General features: G+C 49.0%; 1 protein-coding gene across 1 annotated transcript in view; it reads right to left on the reverse strand.

Annotated features, from left to right (window-relative positions):
* ASIC2 (acid sensing ion channel subunit 2) overlaps nt 1-3,620 on the reverse strand; it is a 1,209,005-nt gene extending 1,205,385 nt beyond the window's left edge. The window contains exon 1 of the mRNA XM_043480717.1: nt 2,771-3,620. Within this exon, the coding sequence (XP_043336652.1) occupies nt 2,771-3,325 (555 nt within the window). The 5' untranslated portion in view covers nt 3,326-3,620. The remainder of the gene's footprint in view (nt 1-2,770) is intronic.
* Between the last annotated feature and the right edge of the window lie 19,605 nt (nt 3,621-23,225).

The following is a 23,225-nucleotide window of genomic DNA, read 5'->3' on the forward strand; positions in this document are numbered from 1 at the left end:
CGGCCTGGGGCAAGAATTCCAAATATATGAGCTTGCCAAACCCTCCCCAACCCGTCTCTCTAAGGCCATGTGATGTGGATGGTCTACTAAGCCAGCCACAGATCACAGAGGAGGGAGCCACCCAGCATAGCACAAACCCAGGGAGAGTCCAGCAAATGAATCAAAAGCAGAGTGGTGTGGGGCACAGAGAATGAATGAGAAAGATGGTGAGCTGACTTGTCCCACAGCCACCTGTGAGGTCTCACACTCCTCTGGTGCACCCCAGGCCAAGGACAAGTACACCTGGACCCCAGGCCAAGAGGCCAGGGAGACCAGGGTGAGTGGGAAGGATTAGCCTTCACTGAAAGGTCCTGGAACAAACTTGACTTCACGGCCCACCCTTGGAGCCTGGCTGCTCATTGCAATCAATGGGCGAAACAGATCAGCGTCCTGCCTGGAGCCTGCTCCAGGATTCCTGGAGTGGGTGCCCTTTCGGACACTTTCCTGCCCTTTTGGACACAAGCCAGCCCTGAGACCCATCCCCTCTTCAATGCAGGGGGAAGACTGAGGGTCAGTCCAAGGGGGGGCACTCAACCTAGATCAGTCTTGAATCTGGTGAGGATGACAGATTACATGACACTTACTAAGTAATCATTTGTATCCACAGGCAGCTTCCCTATTGAAGTGATAACCTGCCAAAGTCAAAGGCTCGGGTCAGGATCTAAAACCTGATCTTTGGCCTCTTGGGACCCCAGGGACCCGAACAACAGGCTGAGTACGAAACAGCAGCCGGGGATCAGAGAACCTTTAATTCTAAATGGAACTCGGTCATGAGTTGAGAGGAAGTCGCTAGGTGGACATGTGGTTATGCAGATGCTTGAGAGAACTTGGTCTAGAGGCTGCTACCAACCACGGTGGCTCTGGGGCCACCCTCTCTCTCCCTCTGCTCTCTGCATGTTCCATGTGTGTTCAGGCAGACAGAGGAACAGCTGAGTGTGTTTCCGAGCTGCGTGGTGCAGTGGAGAAGCTGAGCGTTGCCACGGCACTAGAAAAGCACGGGGTGGATACAATGATGGTTTCAGCCTCCAAGAATGAGGTTTCCCCCCATCTCTCCCCAAGCCACCTAAGACATCATTTGTGTGTGACATGTTTTCGGATCCTGTTTGCTCCAATTTAGAAAGGCTTCCAGGACAGCTGGTCCCTTCCCCCAGCTCAGACCCGCTTCCTCTTCAGCCTCCATATACCACAGCCCGATTCTGCTGGGCTCTTTTGCACACTGTTTCAAACAAATCACACAGAACAACTCCCCAAAGAAAGAGAGCTCTACAGTCAGTGAGAAGCAGTACCCTCTCCTTCCCCAACCCCCACAACACTCAGGCACTCTTGGCTTTTCTAGAGAAGACCAGAGATAGCCCACAGCAAGCACAGAGGCTGTGGGCAGAGATCGGTTGTAGCATTAAAAGAAACTCAGAGAGGCTGGTAAGGCAGTGGATCTGAGAGCGGGAGGGGAATGGATGTATCAGAGCAAGGTAGGGCATGTCTTAATTAAGCAGAGGACCTCAGACGAGAGCTGATGACAGAGTCGGGTCTCTCTGCCATTTGCCACGCCGAACTTACGACTGCAATTTGGCTCAAGGTTCTGAGACTCAAAAGCTCTAAGGCAGCTTTGGGAGAAGCAGCCACACTGGGCTTCCGGAGGGTCCCAAGGCCCCTGATGTCCCAGGCCCTCCTGGGAGCCAGAAGCTGTCGGCAGCAGCAATCAGACCTGTGATGCCAAGTTCTGCCTAGCAGCCCACTAATTAGGCAGACACAGCTCTCCTCCCATCCTTTCTCTGCCCCTCCAGGAAGCCCCTGCCTGAAAGGGAGCCACCTCCCCCTCCGCTTGTGCTCTTTACTCAGCTCCACACTCCTCCTCCAGGCTTTGGAATCTCACAGCTGCTCGCCCCCTCCCCACACCACTCCTCTCGTAGCCACGTTGTTAAGCGATCATCATCATCGTACAGATAGCAAACTGAGTTTCCAGCTGAAACTCCCAGACCAGCCAGCCTGCAAATGCTTTGCCCTCGCAGGCATCTCACGGACCATCCTGCCTCCATCTAAACCCTTCTCTCTGGGCCAAGCAGCCTGGACATCGCTTTGCTTTTGACCTGCCAGCAGACCAGACAGAGACCCCGGGGTCCCTGGCCTCTCCTCTCCTGACACGGAGCTCAGAATCCACACAGGAAAAGGCATCAAAGAGACTTCCACACCTTTGCAGCATCACCTGCTCCAGCAAGCTCCCAAAGCCACTGGAACCAGCCAGGCTGCCTGGGGCCCCACACCCCCTTCTCTGGCAGCTTTAAGCTCCAGCCCAGCCCACAGGATGCAGGGCCTGATGCTACTTCCGAGCAGAGAGAGAGAGAGGGGAAAAAAAAAAAAATGCCACCTCGTCAATGACAAGCTGTTCCAATCACACAGCTCAGACACCAAGTGCCCTGGACCACGGACAGCTCGGGCCTCCTCCCTCCAGGCGGGTGGAAGGCAGCTCGGCACATCTGGGGGAGCCATCGCCCAAGGCCAGGCCCCCTGCTCGCTCTGCACATCCGGCCAGACAACAGTGCCCCATCCCAGCGGGCAGACGCCTCCTGCCAGTTCCAACAACTCTGGCCAACTCCCCTCTTGGCCTTCAACCTGAGGCACGGCTCTCTCTCCTGCTCCAAAGCACAGAGACCTCAAACCGAGCCAGAGGCCACCAGCGTGGCACTTCTCCAAAGGACCAAGCCCAGAAAAGAGCTGGATGCCAAGTACTCACGGTGGTGAAGTCCTGGTGGCCACACTCCTGCCCCTTGAACTTGCAGTAGAGCATCATATCCTTCAGGTCATGGCCCACGCGGTGCAGGAACTCCAGCATGCTGAAATGCTTGGGTTTGTAGTGCTTGAAGTTGGCCTTCTGCTGCAGGGCCTCCAGCACCGTGGGGTCGGCCAGGTGCGGGTCGGGGATCTGCAGGTTGACGTCCAGCAGCGCCAGCAGCTCCCCAGCATGGTATAGGTCATTGGTGGTGAGCCTGGAGAAGCGGAAGCCGTTGAGGTTGCAGAGGGTCACGGCCGGGAAGACCAGGCTTTGGGCCACCACCTCGTCCACCTTGGTGACGTGCTGGTAAGAGAAGTAGTAAGACACTCTCTCCGAGCTCTCCACCAGCAGCAGGCCCAGGGAGCCCACGAAGGCCATGGCCCAGAGCACACGCCGGACGGTCAGCGGCCCGTAGACGAAGATGTGGCGGATGCCGTGGAGGGTGGAGGTGTTGGCGAAGATCTGGATGCTAGAGGGCTGCAGGCTCCCCTCGCTGGGGCTCTCCTTGAGGTCCATGGGGACCCTGTGCAGTTCCGCAACTGGCTTCAGGTTGATCAGATTTCAGGGAAAGAGTTCCCAGTCCTCCGGGCTCTGCTTAAAGCTTGACGTTCAAGGGAGGGAAGGAAAAGCCAGCATCAGACAGGGCAGCACCACCGGAGTTTATCCTGAGAGCCCAGCCGCACGCTGCCAGGGGTGAGTGTTTATATTAAAAAAAAAAAAAAAAACCCATTCAAACTCTAGCTTCTGATTTTTTCCAGGCGATAAGGAGGGCTGGTTTTATTTAGGGAGACACCAAGGTGATGTGGAAGAGATGTGGGTGGGAAGGGAGAGCTTAGCCAATGGAAATAAAGTCCTCCCCCCTACACACGCCACTAGAGACAAGATTAAAAGCGAGAGCGAGGGAGAAAATGCTTAAAACAAGTCGCTCAGCAGCTCGGAGCCTGTTAACCAGTGCATAATGCCCCGTGTTCAGCATCCTGGGTATGTCAGGGCAGCCACGCTGATGCACTGCGGGCGGGCGCAGCGGCCGAGCTTCAGGGGCCCCCGCCGCCGCGGCCGCCGCCGCCGCGGCCGCCCGGGTCCTCTCCTCTCCCGGTGCTGTTTTGGACTCCGGATCGCGTTTCTCGCCGCCGGCCTCCGTCCCTCCTCTCCTCTCTCGTCCTCCGGGCCCCCCTTTTATTGGGCAGAATTCCAAACGCCGGGCGGTCCGTGGCTCGCGCCTCCTCGGAGAGTAGGCAGCGCGCGCGGCCGCGGAGAGGCGAGGACCAGGAGGCTGGGAAGGAGGCTGGGGGCTCCGGAAGGAGACTCGTCTTTCTCCCACCCCCGCCCCGCCACCCCCATCCCACCCCACCCCCCAGGAAAAGCGAGGACCCAGAGGGCACCGAGAGAGCCGGCCTCCCTCACCCCCTCCACCAGCAGGCTGTTGGGATGGGAAGAGGGCCGGTGGGGGTGGGGGAGAGGGCTGCTGGGGGCCCAGGGGACCCGGGGAAACTTTCTTTTTGGTCTGTTTTGGAGGGAGTTAGTGGGGGCCTTTCCCCCCAGGGGGAGAACCAGCCCCCCTCCCCGGGAGGGAGGACGTGACAGCCGCCCCCTATAGGTGGCTGGAAGGTACCTTGATCAACTCCCAGGAGCCCAGTATGGGGGTGGAGGCAGCAAGCCTTTGCACCAAGATCTGTTCCCAGGTCAGACCCAGCCTTGGGTCTCCAGACACAGAGATGCTGGAAGCTGGGAAAGGAAGGGAGCCCTGGAAAACCCCTGATGCCTGTGGGAGGGAGGACATTCCAGGGTACCAGGTGCCCCAGGAGCCCCTGGGAGACCACAGGCCGAGCAACAAGTAGCCTCCACCTCCGCAGAGATGTCAGGAGATTTTTGCATCTGAACGAGAAAGACAGCTGGGGTTCCAGGTAGGACTGGCTGCCTTCCCTTGGGCTGTGTGTATGTGTGTGTGTGTGAGTTCTACCCCAGGATTTGCCAGATGGAAACACAGCTGGAGCTATAGATGGGAGAGAAAGATTGGGCTTCCAGCCACCTACCTCCTTTTTTCCTGAAAATCCACAGGAAGTCAGCCCCTGCTAGCAGGTGGGTGTGGCTTGCCCAGTGCCAGGGATCAAAGGGCTGGAACCTATACAATCAGTGAGGCTAAATCCCCTTCAGGAGGAAAGGAACAGAAAGTTCCAGTGGCCAACCCAATGCACACTGCCAAGCTGGGGCAGAGCCACATGGAGATGCTGTGTGGAGCCAACTTGATGTCCCCAGGGCATGCCCAGCTTAAATAACACTCCTTGAGAAGAAGGCAGTTTAGGGAACGTCACTCTTGGTTTATATCTACTTCGAAATATTTCTCTATCCCATCTGCCCTCTCGCTTAACCAGATCCAAACTGAGAACAGAGTCTGGATGTGCACTGAGGCAACACATGGCATTAAATTGATGGTTTATCTATCCTGGGAGCTTAAACGACAGAAGCATCCCAAGTAAGGACAAATGACAGAGGCCAGTTAACTTCATGCATGTGTCAGCCCAGAGGTTCCCAATCCCTGCCTCAAGGCTCCGAGATGGGGGCAGGGCTTCAAAACAGGGGGTGCCAAGACTAACTAAGAATCTATCATAGGCTTTCCTGGTGGTCCAGTAGTTAAGAATCCGCCTATCAATGCAGGGGACATGGGTTCGATCCCTGATCCAGGAAGACCCCACGTCCCGCATGGCAACTAAACCCATGCGCCACAACTACTGAATCCACGTGACCTAGAGCCTGTGTTCTGCAAAAAATAGTCGTCACTGCAATGAGAAGCCTGTGTACCAAAACTAGAGAGTATCCCTGACTAGCCACAACTAAAGAAAGCCTTCACACAGCAAAGAAGACCCAGCACAGCTGAAAATAACTGAATTATTATTATTATTTTTTTTTTTTAAGAATCTGTTGTGTGTCAGGACTGGGCAAGAATGTCGTATCATTTCACTTAATGCTTTCAACCACCTTGACAGGTGTGTGTTATTACCCCGTAGATACACACGAATAAATAGAGACTCACGAGGGTAAAGTCACACAGCTCCTGAGTGCCCAAGCAGGATTTGAACTCAGGCATTTGCCTCCAAAACACGGGCTCAAAGGCATAGTCAAAACATGTCTTCCCAAATTTAGAAAGAGGACAAGCATTTTTGCTCTACTTTGGTAGCTCAGTTGGTAAAGAATCCACCTGCAATGCAGGAGACCCTGGATCAATTCCTGAGTTGGGAAGATCCCCTGGAGAAGGGATAGGCTACCCACTCCCATATTCTTGGGCTTCCCTGGTAGTTCAGCTGGTAAAGAATTTGCCTGCAATGCGGGAGACCTGGGTTTGATCCCTGGGTTGGGAAGAACCCCTGGAGAAAGGAAAGGCTTCCCACATCAGTATTCAGGCTACCCACTCCAGTATTCTGGCCTGGAGAATTCAGGACTATACAGTCCATGGGGTTGTAAAGAGTCAGACACGAATGAGCGACTTTCACTTCCCCCATTTTACACACATACACACAAACTCACCTTGTACTCCACACTGACCAGCTCCTCCTCCGAAGACGTGAAGCAGCCCTCCTCTTCCTCTCCACAGAGCCAGGTCCCTTTTGGCCATGTTTGTCTTAGCGCCAGGCCCTCCTCCTCCAGGACTACCTCCCTGGTGCACCTCTGTAGTCTTTGGCTCATTGACCTGCTCAACAAGTCTGTGGATCTCTGACTCCATACCAGACACTCTGTTGGTTTGGGGTAAACAGAAAGGAATGGAATATACTTCTCACCCTTGATAATTCAGGGTTCCACAAGGCTGGAGGCAGCGTTCATTCGCAAGCTGATCCTGTACATACGGAAGGCAGGGAGAGACCAAAGAAAGAGGCAGCCGCTGCAGATGGGTCGGTGACAGGTTTAAAAAGCAAGAGAACTTATACACAAGTCTTAGGTGCTGCCCGAGGAGTAGGTCTCTGAGCCCAGTTTTAGAAGCCGAAATAGAAGCCTTAGAGGCCTGCCTGGTGGCTCAGTGGTAAAGAATCCGTCTGCCAATGCAGAGACACAGGTTTGACCCCTGGGTCAGGAAGATCCCCTAGAGAAGGAAGTGGCAACCCACTCCACTATCCTTGCCTGGAAAATTCCCCGGACAGAGGAGCCTGGCAGGCTGCAGTCCACGGGGTCGCAGAGAGTCAGACACGACTGAGCAACTAAACAACAACATCAGTTAAGAGGCCTTAACTGGGCTCAGGAGCATAGACCGTCCAGATGGTCTCAACCCCACCTTACTCTCTCAAGGCTGTGTCCTGAGGCACCTTCTAGCCCAGGAAATGCACACGCACAATCCGAAGACAGGGAAGAAGTGAGGAGACTCTGATTGCCCCGGACCTGTCCTCTTGATGACCTTTCCTAGGATTCCACCCCTCGTGACCTGCTCTAACTATTTCACACGTGCAGCCCCCTCCTTGGAAACGTTCCCTGAAAGGTCAGCCTGGGTTTCACTCACATGGAGCTCATTAGATGGTTATCTGGCTACATTGGAGGCAGATGCCTCACCCACAATACAGGTGCATGCAAGAAAAAACATAAGACAATCATTCCCTAATCAGTTTTTTTCCACCCAGAGCCCCCGTGATCTGAACCACTGATTTATAAGCCCCCCTACAGTTTAGCCACCTGATGCAAAGAGCCAACTCATTGGAAAAGACCCTGATGCTGGGAAAGACTGAGGGCAAGAGGAAAAGGGGATGACAGAGGATGAGATGGTTGGATGGCATCACTGATTCAATGGACATGGGTTTGAGCAAACTCAGGGAGATAGTGAAAGACAGGGAAGCTTGGTGTGCTGCTGTCCATGAGGTTGCAAAGAGTCAGACACAACTGAGCAACTGAATAACAACAATAATAGGCTGAGGTAGGATCATTCAGGGCATCCATTTGTGTCCTTGTGTTATTAAATAAAAAAACACATTAGCAGACAGAAGGCTCACCAGGTATGAACACACAACATTCTTTTTGGCTAATGGCCCATGTGTCTCCTGCAAGGCAGCAACATTGTCCAAGGCCATCCTATGTTGGAGGAGAGCTTTTCTGATTGAGGCGGTCAGGGTTCAGGAAGGACAGGCTTGGTTGGCTTTCATTCACGGCTTCCCAGGGGAGTTTAGTAAGGGCCTCTGTGTGTGCTTCAGTGTCCTCCAGGCCAACGAGGGGGCAAAGACAGCGGTCAAATGATGGCACCGTGGGAATCAGAACGTGTCCCCCTGGCCTCAAAGAGAGGAAGGCGGCAGCTTCAGGAACTTGACCTGGTTGGGTATGCCGTTCTTCTTGGCTGGGGGAGGCAGCACTGTTGGGTGTGAAGAGATGAACTGAGGGTGAGACAGGCCAGACCAGGACCACACCTTCTCCCCTCAAAGGTGCATGTTCAACCTCAGGTCTAGCCTGTTTCCACAGGCCCAGGTTGCAGCAGGATGATGGGATTCCAGTGGCGACTCCTCCTCAAGCAGGGGTGCAGAGCAACTCACCCATCCCGGTGGGACGTCCCACGGTAAATTCCAGCGGATGAAGCCTCTCCCAGGCCTGACGGGGCTTGGTGTTCTCAGCGGCGCAGTAGGCTGATCCACAGTGAGAGTCCAGGCAGTGGTGGTTTCCCACCATTTCCACACGTTTACAGGATTAGATGCCCGGCATAAGGGGCCATAGGCCCTACCTGACCGAGGTGGTTTTACCTGCTAGTAGTTTAATCTTCTGCTTTCGTATCCCAGTTTTCCTCTCTGCTGCTTACAGGATATAGGGAAGAAGGAACCTCCAGTCACTGTCTTTTTTTCCACCCTATCTTGTACATCATGACCTTTGCAATGTGACCCCCATCACTATCTATTCGATGACAGTATCCATCCATGGTGCTCAGCCTTTCTAAGCCCCCCAGGGGTGGCAGCCTGGTTTGCACAGTCCCAGGGGATAGCTTGGGTTAAGCCAGACTCAGTGTCCACACCAACCAGAGCATATTGAGAACCCTTGCTCAGCAGGAGGAGGCAAATAATAATCAGCTTGCCAATCTCTCACCAGTGGGTACGCCAGTGGACAGCCCCACCACCCTCCTCTGGTAGTTGCCTTGAGCATTGTTTAGAACACACACACACACAAAAAAAAAAAACCACAGGACATGCTGTTACTACATTAACCAAGTCACTGTCTGTCAAGGGCCACCTGGTGTCCTTGACAACACACTCTTCTACCCAAGCACCACGTGTCCACACCTCCCATGGGATGCATGGGGTCATCAGCTGTATCCTCTGAAGGGCACTTGGCACGGCTCATACCCAGGCTAGAGCGTCAGCTTCCTAATTGCCAGGGCATGTGAGCTGAGATGTGGAGACAGTGAGCATTGCCTCCGTCTCTAACAGGTGAACCCAAATATCTTTCCACATATCCTGACTCCACAAGGGCTTATCCGCCATCATCCAGTTTCAGCTTCCCATTGTCCAAGCCTTAGAACAGATCCCTTAAAAAAAAATTTTTTTTTTTGACTAGTGCTGCCCAGCCTGCTAAATTCTTAGTTCCCCAAGCAGGGATCTAACCCACAACCTCTGCAACGGAATCCCAGAGTCTTAGCCACTGGACTGGCATGGAAGTCCCAGAACAGCCCTTTAGAACAGGCCAACTGTCGTTGCAAATGGTTATCAGCCAGGCCTCACAAGTGGTCACCAGCCAAATCACTTGGAGCTCTGCTCTCTGGCTACTGTGGTTCGTTCCTGTGTAAAGGTGTCTATGTACAAAGCATCAGAGGGACTTTCTCCCACTCCCTCCCTACAGACCACAGGAACAGTGGCAGGGGCATTTGGAGAATGTACCTTCTCTACAGGGCCTGGGACAGTCACCTTTCTAGAGGCAGTGGGCTGGTGGATGGAGCGCCCCCTGCTACAAATTCGTATATGACACTTAGTCAAAGTGGGGGTTTGAGCTAAGACAGAGGCGTGTGGATGAAACATATTCTCGACCTACCCCTTGATAGAAAGGGAAGTTCTTACCAGGATGTGCTGTTCCTTTGTGAGACTCTACCCCGAGGAACTCTGTTTATCCTACTAGGACCTGGGACTCTGTGGGGTATATCAGCTTTCTGCCCCCTCCCACTTGACGTTGTTTAGTTGCTGAGTCATGTCAGACTTTTTGCAATCCCTCCAGGCTCCTCTCTCCATGTGATTTCCCAGACAAGAATACTGGAGTGGGCTTCCATTTCCTTCTCCAGCGGATCTTCCCACCCCAGGAATCGAACTTACATCTCATTGGCAGGCAGATTCTTTACCACTGAGCCACCTGGGAAGCCCTCCCCCAGAGCTGGGACCAAAATTCTAAAGGTTCTCTTTCCTCTGCTATCTTTGCCACTATACTCAACCATACCTCTCGGAGGCCCAGACACACCAGATGGTGGCCCTGCTTGGGAAAGACCCAGAACTTACACCTGCTTCACCGGTTATTTCATCTTCTCAAAGGCAGCTCACTGCTCTGATCCCCAGCCCCACACCTTACCAGGTGGTATAAGAGACAGATGGGGAATAAAAGTTCTCTCAAACCCCCAAATCCCTACAAAGGCTGAATGGTGCCTCTTTCATTCTCTTAGAGGTTGGATAGGCTTGTCCATGGTCAACCACAGCTTCTGGGACAACACAAGTTTTATCTGACCAAACTGGTCCCCAAAACCTCATGGCAGTGCCTGGGCCTTGAATTTTTTTTTTTTTTCCTGGACTCACTGCCCAGCCTCTCCTTATAAGTGTTCAAGCCAAGTCTGCAGAGGGCCTTAGTGCAGAGGCAAGTCTCCACGTGTTAACGTTGTATCAGCAACATGATGGGCCCGTCTGACTGGCGTGGGGAAAGAGGGACAGGTCCTGGGGTATCATCCATGACGCATAGTGAGCTGTGCAGTGGCTTTGGGGAAGGTCCTCGAAAGGTCCATGGTTGCCCCTTCCTCGGGAGGGCAAATTGATCTTAGTTATCAGAAACCTGTACTGACCAGAGTCTTTCACGAATCTTCTTTCAAATGAAAACCTTTGGTGATTCTCTGGTGGCCCAGTGGTTAGGAATCCACGCTTCCACTGCAGAGACACGGGTCTGATCCCTGGTCAGGAAATTAAGTTCCCACATGTCACACAGCTTGGCCAAATACAAATAAAATGAAATGAAACATATTTACGTTAACACTTTTGCAAAAGCATCTGAGTAAAACAGTAATTGTAAATGACGCTGACTTAAAAAATGGCCGCTGTTAAAAGTTTGACGAGAGTTTGTTATAAGGCAATTGACAAGGAAGTTTATTTCTGTGACATACATTTTAAAATTATGACTAATAACATTATGCCAGAACATATCAGACTTTTAGGAATTCCATACAAATATACCATAAAGAACGTTAAGCATTACTTATTTGACAGTGCTTCTCATTGAAATTGAACATATTTTTTAAAGCATAATTAGTTTAATTTTATAAGGAGAAAGAGCACATCTTTTGAGCTATTCCAGGGGCCATCTGGAAAGTCTCAAAGTTAGTTCAAGGTTAATAATAGTTAACTTAAAGTTTGTTTTTTTTTTTTAGGAAATTTGCCAAAAATATCAAAAGATTTTAAAATGTTGTATTAAATAGAATCATAGGTCCCTGTGAAACAATACTTAGTTATCCATTTAACCAAAGTGACAATTAAAGACTTCAAAGGTAATTGCAGAGAGTTACACAATTGTAAAAAACAAAACAACAAAAACACTTTGCTGTTTTAATAGAGAAAATTCAGCTTAAGTAATCAAAGATATAATAAAGACAACGTGAGGCACAGAAAAATATTTTGATAAAACACAGAACCTTTGATTTCTAGGCAGCTATTTAAAAGGGAAAGAGAAACCTTTCAAAATTCTATTAATCTTATCCTCACATTAGTCCAGGAAACCTTTGTTCTTTCAGTAGATGAAAGAGAGTTAAGTTTTAGTTTTACAGAAGCATACTATTGATATTAAAGTTTATTTTTGTTAAAGCCAATTAAGCAGAGCTCTTTTACAAATTAATTTTGGCAATACACTCTAGAAGTACAAAGCATTACATACATATGTAATGTTTATCCATAGACATATGTAAACATATAGGCAGACACAGAGTCCCTAAAATTTTCATTCCAAAACTTTAACCATGGCTCAACAATGTAAAATTCACCAGTTTATAAGTAACAGTTGAATCCAAATGGTGTCTCTAGCAGACAGAACAAGATAAGGCTACCCTCTCAGATAGCTAAAGTATTTTCCTAATATTTGTGGAGAAGACTTTTCAAATTTGTATTTGCCCTTGACAAATAATCTTATTGACACTGTGGACTAGATTTTTGGGCAAGGGGCTTTTCTATAGCAGTCTGTACTCTTAAAAGCCTCTTCCACTTTCTTTTCTTTTTTTTTTTTTTTTTAGTCTAAGGCAATTGTGCACAGCGTTTACATTTCAAATACATGATGAGATTTACAACTTCAAGGGACAGAGAAAGAAGGCAGGCTTTCTCCTAGGAGTTTTGGGGCCCATTTTTCTATTGTCAGAAGTCTAAGGTAATTGCTATTTAAATGTTTCCTTTGTATTAGGGGTCTGAGGACTCAGGTTCATTGTCAATCATGGTAACATCCTCCCCTTTTATCTTTCTACTTTCCCAGGGATTCTGCCTCTTAGCTAATCAGGCTTTGTCACAAGACCTCAGACCTTAGTCTGCAGCAGCCCGAGCCCTCCTAGCTTTGCTAAATGGCACACTCCATCTCCAACTTACGATTCTACCCTCACACCCTGTCTGCAGCCCAGAGTGAGCCGTAGACGCCTGAATGTCCTTCTCTGACTTCAGCTCCTGCCCCAACTCTCTGACGTGAGCTTCAGCCACTACTTGAGTGAGCACAGAGGCCAGCGGAATGGTTCACAGTAGGGACCAGTCACCCGTTCCTCTTCTTTGTCACACGGGCACTGCATGCAGTTCATCAGGCAAGCACATTAGAAGAGCTGGCACTTCCTGGCTGTCCAGATCTCCCCCACGGATACCTCTTTTCCAAGACCCATTTGCCTGGTCTCCTGGCTGGCTTGCCGATTGTTGGTTCTCAAACAACCACCATCCATGGAGGCCAAGGAGAGACCAGGGAGAGAGGCAGCCACTCCCAACTGGCAGGTTTAACAAGCAAGGGAACTTGGGTACGAGGCTTGTCTTGGTGGGCTGCAAGGTCAGTATATCTCCCCTCCTGCCTGCCAAATCTTAAGAGTTTATACAAAACCCTTAACTGGGTTGAGTCACGCCAACTTACTCTCTCAAGGCAGTACCCTCGAAACAGCACCTGGCGTTAAATGGTGGGCGAAATGTACTTTCCAAGGACAGGACATGGGTTAGGAGCGTCTGATTGCCTGGGTCCAGCCATTGGGTCAACCAGCAGTCACGTCTTCTCAGTGACATCCTCCAATGTCAGGCAGAGAGACACAAGTCCCAGTGGAGTACCCCTGGTCCTTTCTCTACAGCGGAGAGTGAGAGAAATGAATTTCTGGTCTAGCAAGGCCTAGCCGGAAACCAACTTCCTCCATCCCCACCATGTTCCTCCCACTCCCACCCTAACCTGTGCTGCCCTTCACTCCCCTTTCCCCCAGCTCAGATCTGCCTCTCCCCCTGAAGCCTCTTCTTTTCCCAGAATCATACCTTCCCTCAATTCACAGCCCAGACATGCTTTTTCATGTGTGCAGAAAAAGATCTCTGAGCTGTTCTAATTACCTTCTCTCCCATTTAAACTTGTTCACTTGTTGGAGTCCCCACTGGTGTGTTTTGACCACTACAAATATAACAAGGCAACTCAGTGTGACAGAGTCATTCAGGATAGCCCTGAATTTGAATCTCCAACCTACTATGCCCCTTATTGCTCTATAACTTTGGGGAAGTTACTAAAACTTTCTGAACTTCAGTTTCCCCACCTCCCAAATGGTGAGGATTATAATGGCTCCCTCATAGTATCTCTTGTGCAAATGAAATGAAATACAGCTTATTAAGTCTACGACGTGATTTACACACTTAGCAATGGTTTCTTGATGATTATTCAGGGAAGGTTCTTCCCATATTGGTGTTCCCTTCCAGGTGCTTGGGGAAACATTAAGAGCTCTTAAAAATGCCATTTTCCCCCGGAACACTATGTGTGTGTGTGCATGCTTAGTTAAAAAGTTGTCTCCAAGTCTTTGTGAACCCATGACTGTAGCCCACCAGGCTTCTCTGTCCATAAAATTTTCCAGGCAAGAATACTAGAGTGGGTGGCCATTTCCTACTCCAAGGGATCTTCCCGACCCAGGGATCAAACCCGAGTCTCCTGCATCTCCTGCTTTGGCAGGCAGATTCTTTACTACTGCACCACCTGGGAAGCCCTTTAGAACACCACATACCTGAGAGTATCACCATCCCTACTAGTAGATCAAAGTGAGAGAGATTTGGCCTGGTCAGCATCAAACATATGCCTCGCTCTGTTCTGCTTCCTCTTCATGTCCTCAGGATCCTCTCAAGGTCTTCTGAAGTGGCTCTTAACCAAAGTTTTCCCAGATGACTTAGGCCTTTGTGGGTAGGATGGGAGGGCCTGGCGAGAATGGCCCTGATGGTCGATTTCATCACAGAGCACCTGGGTCTGTACTTGACACTGTGTGGACATTGTCAACCACAGTGAGAGAGTGGTACTCCCAAGCCCATTTTACAGATGAGAAGGCCTAGTACCCAGAGGAGAGCTACCTTGCCCAAGGTCTCACAGCTATCAAGGGGCAGAGCTGATAGTCAAACTCAGGAATGTCTGAATCTGAAAGATACATTTTCCAACCCCAATAAAAATGCTTCCCCAAGATCTCAATAGTGCAGAACCTCATGGCGCCAGCTTTGAATATGAAATATCTAAGTTACAGAATATCCTTCAAGAAGCAACGCCACACAGTTTCCTGGCATATATAGCAATTCAACTTGATGGCTAATTGAATGTTGCTACATGGCTCTTGTTAAAGACCTTCTTTAATAGATAAGACTCATTTGCAATTAGCAGTCTGGTTTATATACAAACATCAGATAGTCCAAGATCCTTAAAAAGGTTTCTATGATGTTCAGTTGGTTAAGGATTTCCCTCCTCAATCAGATTTACACTGCACTGTGGTATGTGTAGGGGTTTATGAGGAATGGGTTTAGATTGAGTCCATTTGGCCCAGATTTTCAGACTCTGCCTTAATTTTGTATAATGATCTTTTCGTTACATGCAAAATATTAAGTGCAGGACTAAACACTGAAAACACTTCCAGACAAATTCATTTGCAAATAAAATAATCTAATTCCCCAATAGACAATGGGCCCAGATTTTTGCTGTGGTAAATTTATTCACTTATGAGTGAATAAATGAACACATGGATGAATTCACTTTCTTTTACACTGAAGCTGCTTCCCTGAGATGCAAGGAGGAGGGACCCCCTTCTAATCCTGGGAAACGTGAGGCCTCTCCAGAGCCTACAGCCCAAGGAATGTGAGGTTACAAAGTGCAGGGCCCTGCCTCCAGCGTCCTGCAAATAGTGACAGGCAAGGTTAGCAAGCTGAGATCTATAATCAGCTTGGATGCTAATTTGCTGCTTAACATGTGCTGGATACAACTTGCTGCCACCACCATTCCCTAATTTTAAAAAAAGATGTATTTCTTTCTCTATTATACAGATGGCATTATTAATTATTATTTCAAACTTGGAGGGGCCTCAGTACACAACTTTTTTTTTCCTGGCAGTTCATTCCTCTAAAGAAAGCTTAAAGATCAATTATTATAAACCAAAGTGTTTTTCTGCTATTGGTTTATAAATAAACACCTCACACAACAACTATTCCCATTTAGTTACTTCAGTGTACACTTAGCAAATAATTTGTCATGAAGGGTATTCCAGGCAGGGGTATTAAGCAAAGCTGGGCCTAAGTGTAGCTTATTGAGATTTTATTTATAGTTGCTCTATTTGTTTCCTCTTCCAGGTGAAAACTGCAAAGGCCGGGGCACATGGAGTGGACTTCAGAGGCTCGGCAGCCAGTTGGTCTGAGCTCTGGAATGGATCCAGCCTGCTGTGTGGCCATTGGAAAATCACATAACACCTCTGCGCTATTTGCATTTGTGTTAAATCATTGTGGAGGCCTCCTCCCTATGGCACTAGTGGTAAAGAACCTGCCTGCCAATGCAGGAGACATAAGAGATGTGGGTTCGATCCCTGAGCTGGGAAGATCCCCTGGAGGAGGGCATGGCAACCCACTCTAGTATTCTTGCCTGGAGAATCCCATGGACAGAGTAGCCTGGCAGACTTCAGTTCATAGGGTCTCAAAGAATCAAACACAACCCACAACCAAAGTGACTTAGCACACACGCCTTGTGTGTCAGCTTCCTCTGCTGCTGCAATTTGACACAAGCCCTGACCAGGTCACAAATGCCTAGTTAATGGGATAAAAATGAGTTTGAATCTAGGATTCTGATCATTAACTCCATGTCACCATCTGCCGGAGCAGGGGGTTGACAGGGCCTTGTGAATGAGAATCACCCAACACATTAAAATGCAGATTCCGGCTGCCTTTCCCTTCCTACCGCCTTATACCCCTTTGCAGCTGCATCTCTAGGGTCGGGGCCTTGGAGGCTCTCTGCCCTTACAGGCTTATGGAGTGCAGATCAGGGACCCCACCCAGACCTAGCCAGGTCCTGGGAGCTCTTCCTCTCTATCAGGCATGCCAAACTGGTGTCTGGAGTTTTGCTTTTGCATTTCCTTCAGCCTAGAGAGGTTTCCCCCAAGCTGGCTTCTTCTCATAAATCACCTGATGGGGAAGGCCGAGGCTGGCCTCCTGTCTCCACCCTCCACCCCACTTATGATGCCATCACATGCTGCCTTCTCTTCTCTGGGCTCATCATTGTCAGGAAATTCATCTCATCTCCTTGGGAATTATCTTTTGCATAGACCCACCCCCACCTCCAGAACAGAGACCCTGTCTGGCTTGTTGGAAGCTGTACCCCAGCGTGAAGGACCTGGGAGGGGCTTGTCAGTATGAGAACTCATGAGTAAATGAACACTGGGTGAATTCCCTTATCTCTGATGCTGCTTCTCTGCGATGCAAGAATGGGGACCCTCTTCTGACCTGGGAAGAAGTGAAACTGGGACCTGCTCTGAACCTTGTTCCTGAGGAAGGTGAAGGGCAGCTCCTGCCCCTCAAGGCTGTTCACTGTGACCCCAGCACCCAGGGAAGACCTCAGTGGAGCCAGAGACCCTGCGTTCAGCAGGAAGCTATCCACCCAGAGAATCTCAGCTGGGGTTATTTGACCAGAAGATCCTAACTTCAAGGGCTGTTCAACAAGTTCTCCTTAACTTCATGGTCTACAAAAGCATTACTAAGTCACTTCAACCGTGTTTGACTCTTTGCAACCCTATGGGCGGTAGCCCACCAGGCTCCTCTGTCCATAGAGATTCTCCAAGAAAGAATACTGGAGTGGGTTGCCATGCCTTCCTCCAAGGGATTTTCCAGATGCAAGGATCCAACCTGTGTCTCTTATGTCTCTGGCATTGGCGGGGGGTCCGTTACCACTAGCACCACCTGGGAAACCCACAGAAATGTGGGTCCTGGTGAAAGTTGAGGTTAGGTATGAACTGCATGCTAGTTACCTACCCAGTTAAGAGGTTATTCCATTTGACTTCTCCTGACTTTGCATGGACAACTGACCTTGACATTTCCCATACAAGCTTCTCTCTTCTTTCCTCATCAGATAGGATAATGATATCTTGAAGAAATTACTAAACAAGTGGTGTTTAGTAACTGTTTGCCGGCATGAAATAAGGAAGAAAACCACAGGAGGGCCTCTGAGCTCTTTCTCATCCTCAATCAATTTTTGGATAACCAAAAATTAGTTTGTAATGAGTCCCTCCTCCTCCTACAGAGTCAGTGGCTATTTTCTCTTACTTAGTTTGTTTTCCATGAGACACTTCTCAGGCTTCCCAGGTGACTTAGTGGTAAAGAATCTGCCCGCAATGCAGGAGACATGGGTTCAATCCCTGGGTCAGGAAGAGCCCATGGAGGAGGACATGACAACCCACTCCAGTATTCTTGCCTGAGAAAATCCCTTGGACAGAGGAGCCTGGTGGGCTACAGTCCATGGGGTCGCAAAGAGTTGGATTCAACTTAGCAACTAAACAACAATGAGACGCACTGACCTGTGATTCCTTAGTCACCTACAGCCTACCCCTCCAGGTAGGCTGAGGAAAACTCCCAGACAATGCTCATTTTTATCCTACTTGAAGACACACACACACACACACACACACACAATGGGGAAGAAGGTCCAAGAGGAAGGGGCTATATGTATACACATAGCTGATTCACTTCATTGTACAGCAGAAACTAATACATTATACTCCAATAAAAATTTTTTTTTTTTTAAATGACACTGAAGTTCTCTCTCAGATGAATGAAGCAGGCCTGGCTCACATCTACCCCATGGATAGAAGCCAGTACCCAGGGCACCAAGGTCTTAAGGTCTGCTTTGATTTCACGTCATTTCCCTGATCCTTAGGGTGTGGAAGCCTGCTGCACGCCACCTCTCTCCTGTCCACCCTCTTTATGTTTTTGCCCTCTAGGTCTGATTTATTTCCTGTTTTTGTCTTTATTCATCCTCCTCTTTGAGCCTATCTCTGCTCCTCTTTCCCCTGGGAAGGAAGTCATGGAAAGAAACCATCGCTGTTTGTTTTTGCTCTGTCTCTCCATCCCGAGAGCCAACTGCTTCCCACATCAGGACAAAGAAGCAGAAAAAAAATGCCCTGAAATCAACAAGCCACAGACAGGCTTTCAACAAAAACTTTATTAACACCACTCTGGCCTTAGGTGAGCTTGCGAGCTTTCAGAAGGCCAGGCAAAGAAGCAGAGGGCCAAAGAAGCAGGTCCTGCTGCTGAGTGGAACTTCCTCTCCCCCTTGTGGTTACAGCTGCTTCTGATCTTCGGGAACCAGTCACTGGCGGTAGTGGTATCTTATCATACCGTGATCATTTTCTTATTTCACAGCTTCCTTGACTCATCAACCCACCTACCTTCTTAGATCAGTACCCAACCCCCTTCCGCCCCGCTCCCCACTCTATCCATCCATCTGCTCTTTTCAAAAGGGTTTCACTGCGTGGATCTCGGTTCACTTCACTCGAGTACTTATTTGCATTTGATGATTTTCTGTATCTCCTGTATTCATTTTCATTCCATTTATTTACTCCCTAGCTCTTTCATAAAACAACACGAAATCAAAGCAATGAACTGGGAATAAGAAAGAGGTAAAGAGGATGGAAGGAAAGGGAGCAACGCATTTATGTTTGGAATCACGTTCATCTTTTTCCCTGCATCTACATGCGTCCCACTACAGATTCATTACACAGGTTTGAACGTGTCCAAGCCCACAGGCAGTACTTCAAGGGAATAAACAGGAGGTAGAAAGCATAGCCCTGCTCCCAGGGAACTTTTCATCTCACAGGCGAGGCTCTAGTAATGTCTTCTGTCTGTACCACGGTTGACGTGAAGCTCTTGGGCAGGCGTTTTCCTATCTGATTTCTGTAAGCAGAACAGGGGCATTGTTCCCATGGTATAAAAGAAGAAACTGAGGCTCAGAGAGGTGAAGGAAGCTGAGAAGATAGGAGGAGGATCGGGATCAAAGCCCAGTCTGCTGGTGCCAGATTTCACGGCCTTTCCACTCTGCTGTTATCCTAACCAAGCTCCCTCCCCTGACACATGATGCCATGTGGCAGAAACATGCCGACTGGTCGTGACCAGAATCGTTGGCTCTGCGGAAAATGAAATCAGTGAAGGCTGGAGAGGAGCGCGAGGAGAGATGAGCGGGAGATGGAGTCTGGAGAAAGATACAGGGCTTGGCCAGAAGGCTACACTGGGGAGGTCCTCTCAGACCTGGTATGTCCTTGTGTGTGTCATCCAAAGGGCCGCAGAGGAGCCGCCAGAGAGGCTGAGTTGTCAAAGCTTATTGTAGAAAGAGTAAGGGAGAGGTAATCGTCTTTTCCCTTCATCTCTGTTTACACAAATACGAATGTACACTGCTACACAGCCACTAAAAGAAGCAAAATAGAGTCTTTTGTAGAGATACGGATGGACCTGGAGTCTGTCATACAGAGTGAAGGATGTCAGAAAAAGAAAAACAAATATGGTGTATTAACGCATATGTGTGGAATCTAGAAAAATTGTATAGATGACCTTAATTTCCAAGGCAGGAATACAGATGCAGATGTAGAGAATGGACATGTAGATGCACAGTGAGGGAAGGGGAGGGAGGGTGGGATGAATCGAGAGATTGGGGCTGACATATATACACGTCCATGTGTAAAACTGCTAGCTAGTGGGAAGCTGCCGTACAACACAGGGAGCTCAGCCCAGTGCTCTGTGATGACTTAGGGGTGGGATGAGGGGAGTGTGAGGGGGCCCAAGAGGGAAGAAATATATGTAAATATACAGCATTCACTTCACTGGGACAGCAGTAACTAGCACAACACTGTTAGGCAATTATATTCCAATACAAATTATTTTTTAAATGTATACATACATATATGCCTCCTTTTTCCATGTCTGATTATGCCATCAATTAGCAAGAATTTATTGCCTGCTAATTTGGTACCAGCACTTTGATAAAGCCTTGAGGGAGGGTACCAACAAGTAAGAAACATCTTTGCACTGTTGTTGGAGGAGGTAATTGACCAAATGTGACAGTGGTTGACCCTCGAGCTGGCCCCAAGCAATGAGAGGCTCCTGACTCCTCCGCCGTCCGTGGAATGTGTGTTTTGCCCACTGCTCCCACCATGGGAGCCGTTTTCAAGGACACGGGCATGAGACAGCAATGTGTTGCTGAGACCATCTGGATGGTGTACGTGACTGAGCCCAGTTAAGGCTTCTATATAAACTTCTAAGGTTCTGGTGGGCGGGTACAGAGATCTGCTCATCTCACTGCATCCAAGACAAGCCTCCTCTGTAAAGTTCTTTCCTTGTGAAACCGCCACCAGCCAATCCGGAGGGGCTGCCCCTTCCCCTGGTCTCTCCCTGCCCTCCGAGTCCAGGGGCCAGTTTGTAAATCAGTGATTGTTCCTAAGGAGTGGGCAGGGCTGGTTGTCTGTGCACGAGGCAGACAAAGCTCTGGACTGTGGGATACTGGGGAGTGTGGCATTTAAATGTTCCACTAAGTTCTCTGTACAGATTGAATTTCCATGGACGGAAGCTGACGTTTCCATGTATTGGGAACTAACATCTCATTTCATCCTATGAGGTTATTCTGCCCATTTTACAGACAAGGAGACTGAGGCATAAAGGAGTGAAGTAAATTGCTGTGGTCCCACTGGTTGGGGGGATGAGCTTCCATGAGAGTCCAGGATCACTGAATCCTGCTGCTGTCCATGTGCCTTGTGAGGCCATGGAGCACTGTGGTCCAGGGCTCAGGCGCTGGTGACAAACGGCTGTGAAGTAAGTCCCAGATCCACTCCTCACTAGCTCTTTACGTTTTCTGGACCTTGGTTTGCTCATCTGTAAAAGGGGGATAAATCTGAGTACCCACCTCCTAAGGCAGATGGAAGGATCTGATGAGTTGAAATGAGTAAGCAAATGTGTAGTAAAGGTCTAAGAAAAGCTGCCATTCTTAACACCATCACTAGTCTTACTACTATTGTCAAAAGGAGACCCTGGCGGCGTGGAGCCACACCCTGTGAACTTGTGGTCTTCCTTTAATCCCCGTACCGCTCGTCCTGTCCCCGTGCAAAATGGGGAGTGTGCGGTGGAGTCAGTGTTCAAACATGACATCAGACAAGCAGGGCGACATCAGTATGCGTGAGCCAGGGTCCAGGAGGGCCCCATGAACAAGGAGAAAATTCTCAGAACCGGATTCAGGGCTGTCTCCCCTGAGCTGGGTGGGGACACTCTGATAGGGTCGTTTATACCCTTTTGTGCAGTTTCTTGGGTGATTCAGCGGTAAAAAATCCTCCTGCAATGCAAGAGACATGAGTTCAATCCCTGGGTCAGGAAGACACCCTGGAGAAGGAAACGGCAACCCACTCCAGTATTCTTGCCTGGGAAATCCCATGCACAGAAGAGCCTGGCGGGCTACAGTCCACGGGGTTGCAAAGAGTCGGACACGACGGAGCGACAAAACAACAATGCATTGCTTGCAGGTCTCCCCACCCTAAAAGTGCTGTGATTTTGAGCTTCTCCTCCTCTTCAAGAACATCACAGCACAAGGATCTGCACCCTAAATCTTTGTCTACTTAAGCCCCACAAGAGTTTCAGAAAGAATCTTCTTTTGCTTACAGAAGAAACAGGGATCAAATGCTCACTCAGCTTCAGCTGTTTTCACGTCCATTTTTATCTTGACAAACAGCAGTCCTGCAGGTATTATGACGCTTATCTGATGGCAGAGGCACCTGAGAAGCACAGAAGTTAATTTATTTGCTCATGGTTTTGATAGAATCCTGAGCATTAAGAAATAGGGGGAGGGAGGTGTACCTCTGTCAGAATTTCGCTCAAAGGGTGTGTGAAATTTGATTGGAGAAACAGAGGGGCTTGGAGGGATCTGTGTGTCTGAACAGGAAATGAAAGAAACATGGAAATTTATTGACTTCCCCATCTCTGGATAAAATAGCTAAATTCCTCTCAATGCTTTGCACTGATCACTGTAAAATCCTGATATTTCTTCTAGTACTTACTTCTCTCTTGTATTGTCTGCCTCCCAGCTAAAATATGAGCTCCCAGAAGATAAGGATTGGGGACTGCCTAATTCACGTCAATTTCCTAACATCAAATCCAGCTCCTAACATGATCAAGAATCAATTGATATTTGTTGAATGAATCAATGAAACTTAAACTACTGTGCTTCTTGATTTTCCAAAAGAGGCCCTGGTTCCTGGAGTCTTCCATGTGAACAAAGGTTTCCAACCAGAGAAGGGAGAATTTCTTTAAAAAGTAATAAAAGTCAAGTCTATAGTGTCTGACTCCCTTGTTATAACAGTTTCCCCTTCTCTGTCAAACGACAGAATTGCCCTGTTGACTATAAGCTCTGTGGGGTACAGAACATGTCCTATTGTGCATTTGATCCTCAAGGGCTAGTAGAAAGCTTGAAATGCTAAAGAGGCTCAAAACTATTTAGAAAAAAAAAAAAAAAAAGCATGGCCTCAAAGAAACAGAGCTTCATAGTCAGCCTTTTCTTCAAATACCCACTGATTTAAACTGCCATGTTCTAGGCTCTTATGTACAACGTACACACAGCATCACAGTCCCTACCCGCCTCCTGCTCAGTCTACCTAGTTCTTGTTCAGTTGCTAAGTCCTGTCTGAGTCTTTGCAACCCCATGGACCACCAGGCTTCCTTGTCCTTCACCATCTCCTGGAGTTTGCTCGAACTTATGTCTGTTGAGTCTGTGA

This window comes from Cervus canadensis, chromosome 1, assembly GCF_019320065.1.
Source record: "Cervus canadensis isolate Bull #8, Minnesota chromosome 1, ASM1932006v1, whole genome shotgun sequence".
NCBI classification, from domain to species: Eukaryota; Metazoa; Chordata; class Mammalia; order Artiodactyla; family Cervidae; genus Cervus; species Cervus canadensis.